At 30.3% G+C, this 13,360-nt stretch overlaps 1 protein-coding gene across 1 annotated transcript; it reads left to right on the top strand.

The window, feature by feature from the left end:
* The first annotated feature begins 5,517 nt into the window (after nucleotides 1–5,517).
* Nucleotides 5,518–10,374, top strand: LOC110606634 (polyadenylate-binding protein RBP47). The gene is made up of 6 exons (XM_021745528.2): nucleotides 5,518–6,293; nucleotides 7,153–7,621; nucleotides 9,129–9,196; nucleotides 9,279–9,409; nucleotides 9,509–9,605; nucleotides 9,911–10,374. The coding sequence occupies exons 1-6, from the start codon at nucleotides 5,922–5,924 to the stop codon at nucleotides 10,070–10,072; spliced, it is 1,299 nt and encodes a 432-aa protein (XP_021601220.2). The 5' UTR covers nucleotides 5,518–5,921; the 3' UTR covers nucleotides 10,073–10,374.
* The last annotated feature ends 2,986 nt before the right edge of the window (nucleotides 10,375–13,360 follow it).

Genomic DNA, 13,360 nt, shown 5'->3' with positions numbered 1-13,360 from the left:
AATATTTGGTGTAAAAGTTTTTAAAATTTTATAAAGATTTTAATTTGAAAGGCACATATAATTAAATATAATGTAATAAATATTGAAAAATTCAATTTAAAATAAAAAATAATTTAACATGTGTCATTGTACATGACCCATGAATTTAGTCTCTGTGGGCAGTCAAGATAATGGTGTATAGAGTAATATTCAGCTATAGCAAGTGGGTGGGTACAAGTTTTAATCAGTCACTGCATTTAACTTCAATTCTATTAATTTCGTTCAAGCAATCTCATAAATCAATACAGAAGACATTAATGTATTAAACTGTAATATAATATGTTGCATGGGGCATGCAGAAATGTACAACACAGAGAATCTTGGGGAACATAATCATGAAAACCATTGAATTCCATATATCAAACCATCAACCCACTTCACAATTTCCCCAAATTATTCCATTTTGTATTTTTATTTATTTACGGAACGTAATTTGCACCATTATTCAAAAATAAGTCTATATAAACCCAACAAGGCAATGGCTAGCTTGCAGGCACCGAAACCTCTAAACACCTCTCATTGCTTATCTCTAGATTCCTCATTCCAGTTCACTTTTTGTCTTTGAGCCAGCTTTCTGTTCACTCTTCACTTGAAAATATTTGTCATGGCTAAATTTAACTTCATTTTGGCTGTTGCTTTGGTCATTGCACTAGTGTTATCTCATGGAATCACTTCCACAGAGGGAAGGCAGTTGAAGCTCCAACAGAAGAGTGTGATGAGTACCCGCAATTTCAACTTCTACCGCCGAAACCTGGACGGAGACAGTGACGATTTCCGACCCACAAATCCAGGCCATAGTCCTGGCGCCGGTCATTCTAATGGCCCTAGCAGCAAGCCCTAATTAAACTTTAATTATTTAATTTATGCTTCCCTATATAATTTCCTTATTTAGATATATATATTGGTAGGTTTTTATGTCGCTTTTATATAAGTAAATGCCCATAGCTAGGCAGCAAAGCAAGCATGCATGCATGCATGTGCCCTAGTGCATTATATTATTTGTATTTCTATCATGCTCTATGTATTTGTATGTCATTCAACCATGGTGATGTATGTTCATCATCATGTTATCTATAAATTAAGTTGGAGTTCAGCCAATATGTGTCTTTCTTTGAAAAGTAATATCCAAAAAAGAGATTTATCTAATTTAGGTAATAGGGTTTAAATTAATATATAATTTTAGAATTAATAAATTTTGACTTATTATAATTTAGAGGCCAAAATTGTTTGAGTGATAAACTAGGTGAAAGTATTCCTTAACAAGAATAAAAGAAAGAAAAAGTTCCCAGAATTTAGAATCAGGATCTTTTGACAGAGATGTTGACACTATGCATTATCACCCAAAGTGGCTATACCAAAATCATTCCTGCAATAAATTAAAATTTGGGTTGTATATAATAATTTTATATGAGCCATTTTCAAATTTTGTGGCTAGAGAATAATCCCAATAATTTTTCATCAGAAAATTAATTTAATTTTGACCATTCCATTATCAGCTTTCTTATTATAAATTACTCTCTTATTGAATGCTCCACTTCCTCGTACCAACATGATTGGAAATTATTAATTAATTATTATTTAACATATTAAATGCTTCATTATATTCTCATCACTCTATTATTTTCCGCTTACTTTTTCAAATCTTACTCAATTAACAAAAATGAGTCGACCATAGATAGAACTGATAATACTTTTAAAAGGTAAATGTTAAAAAAAATTATTTAATATAAATTATATTTGAAAAAGTTGAGAGAGTTTGAAATTCTTTCTTTTAAATAATTACAATAAAATTAATTGAATATTTTACAATTTGAAAATCTTTATCATCTAATTACTGAATTGAAAGATTTTCAGAGTACTAATTATCAGTGTAATGTATATTTACAAAAATTAAAATGTTTGAAGGAAACAAGTAGAAATTAAGTAAACATATGGGAAATTTTTATTTATAGTTAGTTTATTATAAAAATTTTAAAAAAAAAAATCAAATAATATGGGCTGGTAAAAGCCTTTACCTATTGTTGAACGAAAAGGCCCCATATGAAGCCCATGAGCATATTTATGCAAATTTGCGATTAGGCCCTTCAATCACCCCATGACTCATTCAATTTTGTCCAAACAAATAAAACGTATGACCTTTTTTATTATTAATTAACAAGTAACAAGAAACTTGCATTTCAAGACTGCTGCAGCAAATAATTTACAAGAAGTTAAAAAAGAAGAGAAAAATTATACAATATCCAATTTGGTGGTAATATCTCTCGTAAATATAATTTTGCTATAATATTCACTTAAATATTAAATTTTCATGATATATATAGAATTGTTATAAATGTGAGCCGACTGTTAAAATAGACACTACAATTACTCTAATATCTTATAAAAATATATTCCGATAACTCTGAAGAGTATTGTATAAAATTTGAGAGCCGGTTTCATATGTTATATGTGAGAGCCGAAAGAAAACTGCTGATCTGAGTTTTTTTAATAGTGCCATTATCTTATCTGAAAAGATTGATAAATACTAAATATGTTTAGCAATACTATGTACTTTGACAAAAAATAAAAGGCTTGTTGGTTTAAAAAAACTCCAATTTTATGAGTTTTTATGTTTATAGTCTAAACTTTTAATTTTGAATCAAAAAATTTTAACTTTTAAATTTAGTATAATTGTGATAATTTTTAAATTAATTTTGATCATATTTAAATTAGCTCATCATTATTTTTTTTATAAATAATTTAATTAACTTAAATTAAATTTTAGTTAAGATCTTAAACTTCTAATTATTTAAATTTTTCAATTAAGATTTTTATTAAGTATAAGAGAATTTCATATAATTAAGAGTTTAAAATCTTAATTAAAATTTAATTTCAGTTAATCAAGTTGTTTATATGATAAAAATAATAATATATAGTATATCGCATAAATTAATTTAAATTTAATTAAAATTAATTTAAAAATTATTATAATTATAACAAATTTTTATATAAAATTAAAAATTTAAAGTATAAATGTAAATTTAAAAATTCGTAAAGTTTAAATTTTTTTTTATAATAACCCAAAATAAAAATAGTAATGTTTTTAGAGGTTGTATTTATTTCTAATAAAAAAAAAGAAGAAGAAGTAATATTTATCGGCTCACTATTGGGATGCCAACTCCAACAGCTCAATTGGCCCAAAGCTTATACACGTGCAAAAACATGTCCGCACATTAAACCAAATTCGTGCAACTGAGCTTAGTCTGAAAACAAAAATATAATATATATATAGAGAGAATCAAATTAAATTTAAAAGGTCAAATTTAATTTGAATAAGTTGATTTTTCTTTTATGGAAAAATTACCTTAGATTTATGATTTTTAATGAAATTAATTAATTAATTTTTATAATTTTTAACTCTAATTAAAATATTTTTTATTTTTTTAAAATATAGCTATAAAGTCTTTATGTTAATCACAGTTAAAAAATTCTGTTAACTGTGTGTGAAAAAAAATCTTAGTTACCCATGTAAAATTTTCCTCACATAAAATCTATCCCAACTTTACTCTTCTGTTCGAAGATTTGCCTACTCATATACGTGGATTTTCCAACTCTCAATTCCCACTCTAAGAAACAATTCCTCTTCTTCTTTCTACTACTTTCAATCAACCTTCTTTATCCTATTCTTTCATGTCTTACTCCATTTTTAATAACGAGATTTATCATATGTAAATTGAGTTTTAATAAACTTACTTTATTTAATTTCTCCTCTTGATATTGGCGTTACTGATAAATAAAAAGTCGAGCAAAAAACTCCAAGTCAAGTATTTAAAATCATTCTAAAAATTAAGTTGCGATCACCTTTGGAGTCTCGACAAAATCCATCGAACATGAGAACACGCAATATCATTGGAAGAAGTGGACACAGAGGGACTCATATTTTTATCGCTATATTAGACTCTATGAAAGAGGGAGGCACGTCTCCATATTAAAAATGTAATTGATTTAGATGAAATAATAGATTTAGCAATCTTATACTATAATTATAAAGGTAAATAAAATTATTGAAAAAAGAAGAATTTTTGTGTTTTATTAATTTAATTGAACATTTGTTATATCATGATTCACTTTATTGTAAAAGAGTTCATTCGAAAAGTTTTGAGAAATTTTGAAAAGTTTTAATAAACTTTTGAAAAATTTTAATTGGCTTTTTTACATAAAAAGGAATCTTGAATTTAGTTATTTGATGTTGAAAACTTATAAGTTTTGTTTATAGTTGTATAGTAGTAGCAAGATATTGGTATTGGTTCTTTGAGGCTATATGATGCGAAAGTTGTACCCTGGTTCCAAAGAAAGATCGATTGGGTTTTTTTGCTCTTTCAATGAGCCCCTACCCCTTCCTCTTCTTGAGTTCTATGACCATTTTATTATTTCACTTTTGGTCTCACTTTTTTCTTCTGTGTTATTTATTAACATTAATTTATTTAGATAAAAAAATTACAGTTTAGAGTTTGGGGTTTTGTGATGCTAATCTGTAAATTTTCTTAGTAGTTTGACAATATTGAAGGAGATGGTACCAAAATTAATTTTGTAATTTTAAGTATTTTTTTTCATTTGACTAACGGATTTATTTATTTACTATTAAAATTATCAACAAAGAGATGCAATGATTATATTTTAAGAAGTTTTTAATTGAAGTTTAAAATTATAAAAATTAAATAATTAGTTTCATTGAAATACAATGACCTCATAATAATTTTCTCTTTTTTTATTTAGTCTTCAACTCAAGCCTTTTATGAAACTTAATGCGAACTTATTTTACACGTAATTTAATAATATTTTTATTTTAACACTTATCTGGAACATAATAATAAATATTAAAAAATAAAATTTCAATTATAGTATATCATTTTTTCATGAAACATTAAGTCAAATATACTGAGTTTTTTTTTTAAATATAAATCAATTTATCAGGAAAATTGAATTGAATCTGAATTAGATAATACTTAATTACACTTGTTTTTAATTAATGAGCTATAACTTCAATTCCAACACTCCCAAACCTAATTAATATTTAAAAACAAATCAATTGCCCTAATTAATTTAGTTAGCATTTAATAAATAGGGTAGGGGAAACACTCATCATTGCTTGCACTAACATATTAATCATGTAATCATTAATTACAAGAGCAGTAATTGAATTTAATGTGAAGTTTTTTACCTTTTACCCCAATTAGGTAACTATTAACCTTTTTACTCCAGTTAAATCCAATGCCGCTCTTAACGTACAGGAAACCTTAAAAAGTTTCCTTTTCATGCAGCTATACAAGACTGTAACAACAAGGATTTGGTCAGAAAGAAAAGGAAGTTTTGCTCACAATTTGATTGATTAACCCTGAGGTGACACAAAGTTAAAAAAGGTAAAAAGAAAATTACTATTTGCGGTAAATAATCCAAAATAATGAAATATTATCTAGTCTAGTGATAGAAGAGAAGAGAAGAGAAGAGGAGGAGAGCGGCCACACCACAAAACCCAAAAATGTGCAGCTGGCGGCGGATCCACGAGAGAGGAGAGAAAACCAAAGCGGTATCACATGCATATCGTCTGGTTTTACCAAAACCAACGGCTATGATCAAACCTCACCACCTCAATCCAACGGCCCTAACGACAACCGCGTTCACAAACCCAACACAGGAACCCTTATATCCCTTTTAACAAACAAACATAAATCCTCTCCTTAGACCCTAACCGTGTCTTCCCTCTCTCTCTCTCTCTAAAACCAGAACTCAGATTCGTATTTACTATCTTTCTCTCTCTTAAAACTCAGATTCATTTCTTTTTCCTTAAAATCCGATTCCATATAGAATAGATAAGTGTATATTCGTTTGGATAATAAGGTAAGATGCAATCCAACGGCTCCGATTCACAGCCGCAGAAGCAGGAGCAGAACCAACGCCAGCAACAGCCGCCGCCTCCTCCACCGCTACCACAACAACAGCAGCAGCAGCAGTGGATGGCTATGCAGTATCCAGCCGCTGCCATGGTAATGCAGCACCAAATGATGCCGCCTCAGCATTACGCGCCTCCACCGCCGCAGCACTACATGGCTGCGTACCACCAATACCACCATCACCACCCGCACCTACAACAACAGCCGCAGCAACATCATCAAAACCAGGGATCTAGCGGTGAGAATAAAACGATTTGGATCGGTGATTTGCATCACTGGATGGACGAAAATTATCTCCATACCTGTTTTGCTTCCACCGGCGAGGTACAAATGACTCTCCCTATTTATCTATCTCTATTGGCATATATAAGAACGAAATATGAATTGATTTTTTTTGGTGTATATTGTTTTTCATTTCTCCATGTATAGATGCAACGGTTGCATAGAATCAACGAATAGATGCAGTTAAATTCTGTGAATCCTGGTTGCTGTGTGTGTTTGTGTGGTGGTGGAACTGTGTGTTTGGTTTTGCATATACTTGTTCTATATGCTAGTGTTCGGTTAAGGAACTACCAATGAACTGGAATTGAGGGAGGCAAATTTGAATATGATTGCAACGTCTCTTGAGAAGTTGAACTTTATTCATATTATTTTGCCATTACATTGCAAGAAAACGAAAAAGAATAATTATGTCAGACAATAAATGCTAGTATATGTTATGATGGCATGAAAGGACGATGGGCCAGCATTTATTCTTTTTGAATCAGCAGAGTTTTCTTGTAAACAAACTATGTGCTTAATATTTAGTGCTTGGCAAAGCATTATAATTGTATGTGATATTCAAGTCGAATCATCTGTTAGGGTCTAGATGAAATGGGCACAGAAATAGAAGTTGCATAGATATACTTCTCTCCAATATGATTTTGTAGAGAGCACATGGACCTTTGCTAAGTTAAATTTTTTAATGTTATATTTAGGAATTGGCTTTTTGTTATCACCTAAATAGTTGTACCAAGCACAGAGATAAAATTTGGATATATTATGCAAAATATAGAATTTTTTTTTCTTCCTAATTTCCATTTCTAGTTAGAGCGGAAAAAAAAACAGTAACTTTCTGTGAATGTTTTTCTGATAGGCTATCACACATTTTCCTGTCTAATGACTAGAGTTATGTATTGCACAGATTGCTTCTATTAAAGTTATTCGCAATAAGCAGACTGGTTTGTCTGAGGGCTATGGATTTGTGGAATTTTTTACACATGCAACAGCTGAGAAGGTTCTACAGAACTATACTGGCATTTTGATGCCTAATACAGAACAACCCTTCCGTCTCAACTGGGCAACATTTAGCACGGGTGATAAGCGATCAGATAATGCACCTGATCTTTCTATTTTTGTTGGAGATTTAGCTGCAGATGTTACTGATAGTATATTGCATGAAACTTTCGCTAATAGATACCCATCTGTTAAAGCTGCGAAAGTTGTATTTGATGCCAATACTGGCCGTTCAAAAGGTTATGGTTTTGTGAGATTTGGAGATGACAGTGAAAGAGCGCAGGCCATGACAGAAATGAACGGTGTACATTGTTCAAGCAGGCCTATGCGTATTGGTGCTGCAACTCCCAGGAAGTCCTCTGGATATCAGCAACAAGGTATCATATTATTTTGTGTTACTTTGGGTTTGCATTGTTCAAACTTAATTGATGATACTGTTCCTTTTATGTATATATATATATATATATATATTTAAACTTTTCTTATTGACTGCTCAAAATGCTCTTGACTTGGTGGAAATCTTTTCATTCTTCACTTTTTTCAAAAGGTTATGCCTTTGACTTTTTAATAGTGTTCAAGCCTTTTCATTCTTCTACGACTATTGTGGAAATGAAATGGAATTAGAATACATTAAATTGGCTGGCAAGTTTCCTTTGGGAGGGGCATGGTTTGAATACATGTGAAATTCTTGTGAGTTCTGAAGTTGGATTTCTGTTCAGCATATGTATATTCAAAATTAGGCTGTTATTAGGTGTTACCCGGTTGTAGAATGCCCCAAGCTTTGGATTATAATAATATACTTCTTTGGTTTTATATACCACCTTGGCTCATTTAGTAAGAGATGCAAAATAGGTTAAAAAAATAGTGCTTTTTGAGACCAAGATTGCAGATTCAATGATTTGAGGAAGGTTGATTGCTATTAGTCTATAGTGTTTTAGAATGATTATAGTACTGTGGAAAGAGAAGTCCAGCTGGAGACTGTATATCATGGTTTAAGTAAATTTATATGAGTGTCTGAAGGCCTTGAAAGTTCATCTGAGGTTGCATTATGGTATTGGATTACAAAGGGAAATGTAAACATTTCTTATGGTAGTCTTGTTAAATAAGCGCTTCCAGTCCTCAAGTATCTACGCTAGCAAAGTAGCGGTTTCTCTATGACGAAAGTGAAGGAGAAACTGAAAAAGAGTGTGGAAGAAGAATTGCTTAAACTTATTCTCTCTCTCAAGCATCTAAAGGGAATCGTGTATAAATACGCTTAGAAATAAACTAGTATAGAAGTTTGCAATCAATTTCACAAATACAGTACATGGTCACTCGCATGATTATAGCACACAATTGCTCACATGATTACAGTAATCATATAGCTAGAATTATAACCCTCTCATCTGAGTTGACATTGAATTGTTCATTTTTAGTCTGTTTTGTGAAGCTCTGACCTTTTTGTTTGCTTGTTCTCTTTATTTCATGAAAAAAAGTAGTGACTATCAAGATTTTCCGCCAGAGCTTTTGACTTGTAAGAAAGTCAAGGCTGCTAGGTGATACATTGAGTCTGGAGTTAATATGACGGGTCTCTTTTATGCCATGATTGCTGTCATACTCAACTCCTGAACATCCTTTCCTTGGGCAGTGATCACAGGATGGAACATTAGATGTCTCAACGAAATAGTTTCTATGAAATTGTTGTAGAAGTTATCCATGTTATATATTTTCTCATCTCCACAAGTGGTTTGATTTAGTTGCTTTTGGTTTTTATTTTGTTGTGTATCTTCGCCCTTTCGATCTTCTCCCAACTAAATGCCATCATATGGGACTAAAAATCTATCAGAACATAAATGACTTTCAATTATGATTCTTGTCAAAAACCCTTATTCTGCTCTTTCTTAGGCGGATATGCATCAAATGGTGCCTCTGGACAAGGCTTCCAATCTGATGGTGATTCCACTAATACAACAGTGAGTTTAAGCTTCTTCATCTGGTTTTAACCTTTAGCCTGTTTTTTTCTTTTCTGTTTGAATGAGTCATATTTCTTTTTAGATATTTGTTGGAGGTCTTGACCCTAATGTTACGGATGAAGATCTCAAGCAACCTTTTTCTCAATATGGTGAGGTAGTTTCTGTTAAAATTCCTGTTGGTAAAGGATGTGGATTTGTACAATTTGGAAACAGGTAAAACTTGTAGTTCTGCTCTGCTTTGCATTTTAACGAAATGCTAAAGTATGAGTTCAGCTGTTTTTTCATATTGAGTTCTTACTCTTCTCTTGACAGGAGTAATGCTGAGGAGGCATTGCAAAAACTGAATGGGACAGTTATTGGCAAGCAAACAGTGCGCCTCTCTTGGGGTCGCAATCCAGCAAATAAGCAGGTTGACATTCTTTTGCAGTGTCGATTCCTCATGCTAATGAGTTTTAGCAGTTGAAAAGCTTTTATTCTTAAGTTGGCTGTGATCTGTTTTTTTAATTTTTAGAATGTAGTTGCTGCTTACTCTGTTAGAAATTACCCTGGTTTTGTTTAAATTGTAGTCTTGTTAGAACTTAGAAATTTTTTCAGAATAATCAACGTGATCTAACAGAAGATATGAAAATACCAACCATCATCACACAAATGAATCAAGTGTTAAACATGCTACTAGATTATTTATCTGCTTATATCATTTTGGGGATTTGACAGTTCCGATCAGATTTGGGCAACCAATGGAGTGGGGCATACTACGGAGGGCAGGTTTATGATGGTTATGGATATGCTTTGCCGCCACCTCATGATCCAAGTATGTATGCTGCAGCATATGGCGCTTACCCAGTGTATGGAAGTCACCAACAGCAAGTAAGCTGAAAAAATTGCAACACAAAATCACGTAGCTCTAGCAATCTGGATTTGTCACGCTAGAAGAAGCAAACTTGTCTTATTTTCTCGGTAGCTCTGTTGGTTCTGTAGAATTGTTATAAATCCCTCCAAATTTGTGGAGAGGAACCGAATTTTGATGACATGAGGCTGAGGTAGTCTTATATGGATTTAATTAATTATTTGTTTAGAATTACGGTAGCTGAGCTGAAACTTATTTATTGGAATGCACGAATTTGTGAATGAGTGGCTGTGCGCTTCATGAATAAACCATGTCTGGGATTTGTGCGGTCCATGTAAACCCGTAGGCGATAATTTTCCTTATCATATGTTAGATTGTTTTATGTGCTTGTGAAAGGAATAAGATTAAAATTGGTGGTTAATTTATGTAAGATGATAAATGGAGTTTTGTAGTCATAAATAAAATCATCCGTTGATTATTTAAAATAATTTTTTAAAAATAAAATATTTTTGCAACTTGAATTACTGGAATAATAAGTTTATTTTCATAATTTTATGAGACTCATAGTGTCTGCCTGTTTTTTTTCTTTTTTTGGTAAGAAACTAGTAAACTAGAGAACAAACTAAGGCAAAAATAATCTAACATATGCAACAGCAGCACGATCATGTTCTAACCAGTAGGAGAGCTTAGTGGTAGGTTTAGATAGTCACTGGATTCCACTTAAAACAGCTGAAGTTAAGTTGGTCAAAAAATCAGCACAAAAATTTGCCTCAATAGACCAATTCGTTCGAAGAATAAAATAAACCTACAATACTGATGTCGGTATTGGGTCTTGAAAACATTTTAATTTACGTAAAGATTTACTGGAAAATTGTCGTCATTATAATTAAAATTTTAATTTATATCTTAAAGTACATAAAAATATTTTTAAATTTTCGTCATTGTTGATTTTCGTCTCTACGTCGGTGATGCATAAAAACAATGACGACTTCTTGATTTTTTTTTTTTTTTTTAATTTGGGTTTGCTCTTTATCTGTTTAATACAGTTCTTTTTTAAAAAAAAAAAAGAAAATAATTGCTTCAATATGCAACTGCGATTTTGTGGTGGTTTTGGTTAGTATAAGTGATATTTTCTTATAATAACCACTGTTTATGAGCGAGAAATTACACAATAAATTCATTCCATCAATTACGAATTCCAATCAGCACAAGAGGTAAAATGGAATTTCAATAAGTAAAATTATTTAAAATATAATTAAAATAAATAAGGAAAAGTAAAAAATTAATTTATGATTTTATCAGTTTTTTACTTAAGAGTGTATATTTTTATTAAAAATTTATAGTTCAATTTTTGTGTTAAATTAATTCTTTTATTATTTAACTACTAATAAACAATAGAAATCTTTTAAAATCCATATTAATGAAGAACTCGAAATAATATTTTGATATAAAATTAAATTATAAAATCTGAAATAAATTATAAATTGCAAAATGAGAATCAAATATTACATAATCCTTTTCTGCATTTTTCTTTTCAAACAGGTAGTAATAGCTATATCACATACCAATGAAGAAAAAAAAAAAATCTAACCCAACTCAGTAAAAAGAAATACTTTAATTTTATTATCTTTCCCTGACTTTTTAAAAATAATTCTAAATGTATTGTAATTTTTTACGAGGTACAAAAATTGAAAATCAAAACAATGGATAATATTTAGTGGTTAAATTTATTTAAAATATTAATATTTAAATATTAAATGAGTGTATTATAAAAAATTAATTAACGACTATAAAAATAATTACCAAATAGTTATAATGGTTAGTATTGCTTTATTTAGCATTTATTATTAAAATTGATATAAGAAAATATATTTTAAAAAATGTGAATAATGTATTTTGAGAAAAAAAAATATAAATATATATCTTTATTATAATAATCGAAGGCAAATAAAAACTTCTTAAATTATCTTTTAGTAATATTAATCTTTTTCTTGAAAAATTATATGTATAAAGTTTTAATATTTTATCATTTTCTTCCGGATCTCATTTGTAATACTCTTCACTCTAATATGAGTTCAAGTTTTATTACTTAACTTATTGAGTACTAAATTCAGAGTGTTTTTAAAGTTAGTCTACTGATTTGGAATAGTTTAAACTCTATTAATTGAATATTTTTATTTTATTTTTTATATTTTTAAAAAATAATAAAATCTAAAATATATTTAAAATCTATTAAATAAATCCGGACATAAGAAATGTAAATTATTGAAAAAAAATATATGAAATGTAAATACCATGTGAGATTGTTATTTCCATGACTATTTAACTATATATGGTTTTTAAATCTAATTTCATATGAAAACTAAGAAGAAATAGTATTTTAAAAATTTTAATTAGAATGAAATCGAAATTAAATTTGAAAAACTAAATCAAATTATACACCACATATTGAAGAAAAAACACTAAATTTGTACCGCTTCGCCAGCTATCAAAATCAAAACTCTCCCTATCTTCTCGCCTTCAATCAATTCATGCTTTCCAAAACTAAAAAAAAAACTTAAAAGTTTATATCTTCTTATTAAATCTCAAAATTTTGTATATAGAATCTCTTAGATGTTATGTTGTTTATATTTAATTATTAATATTGAGTTTAACATATATTTAAACTAATTTTGTTAGAACAAAGAAACAGAATAATTTATTGAGCAAATAAATAAAAAAAGCAAAGCAGGAAGGAACAATGATAGGCATTGGTGTTTTTAGTAACCTTTACAGTTACGCGAAGGGTTTCCCTTGCCTCTGCGAATTCCGAATGGCTTTGAAATTCCAAATTTATCCATTTTAAATTGGGAAAAAGCACACACCGTAATCAACCCCACAACACCCAACATTTTACAATTTCTCATAATCAGAGCCTCCACATCCCAATTGATTCCATCATTGGAAGTCAATCCTGCAATCTCCACGGTCCTGATGGAGTGGTTCACGATGCATGACAAGAATACAACCCACCATTACAATTTCAGGGGAATCGAGCTGGAAAGCCGAAAGTGTTTGCCTCGTGGGGCACACAACACCTTTGGGCCGGGTCGCCGACTTGGGATGCAATGCCCCCCTCCCTCACCCTTTTTTTCTTTTAATTATAAATAATACATTTAGAGATATACATATACATTTAAAATAAGATGTCTGCGAAATACGGTCCAGGTCAGTCACTGGGGAACCACACCACATGATGGTTTGATTGGTGACAAATGATAAGCCCGTGAGGGATACTACTGTGTCAGACGCTCATTGGTTGTTAGTAGAGTCGGTAT

The sequence above is a fragment of the Manihot esculenta genome, chromosome 18, assembly GCF_001659605.2.
Source record: "Manihot esculenta cultivar AM560-2 chromosome 18, M.esculenta_v8, whole genome shotgun sequence".
Lineage (NCBI taxonomy): Eukaryota > Viridiplantae > Streptophyta > Magnoliopsida > Malpighiales > Euphorbiaceae > Manihot > Manihot esculenta.
Note: the sequence above shows the minus strand (reverse complement) of the source record. Positions and strands in the feature narration are given on the sequence as shown.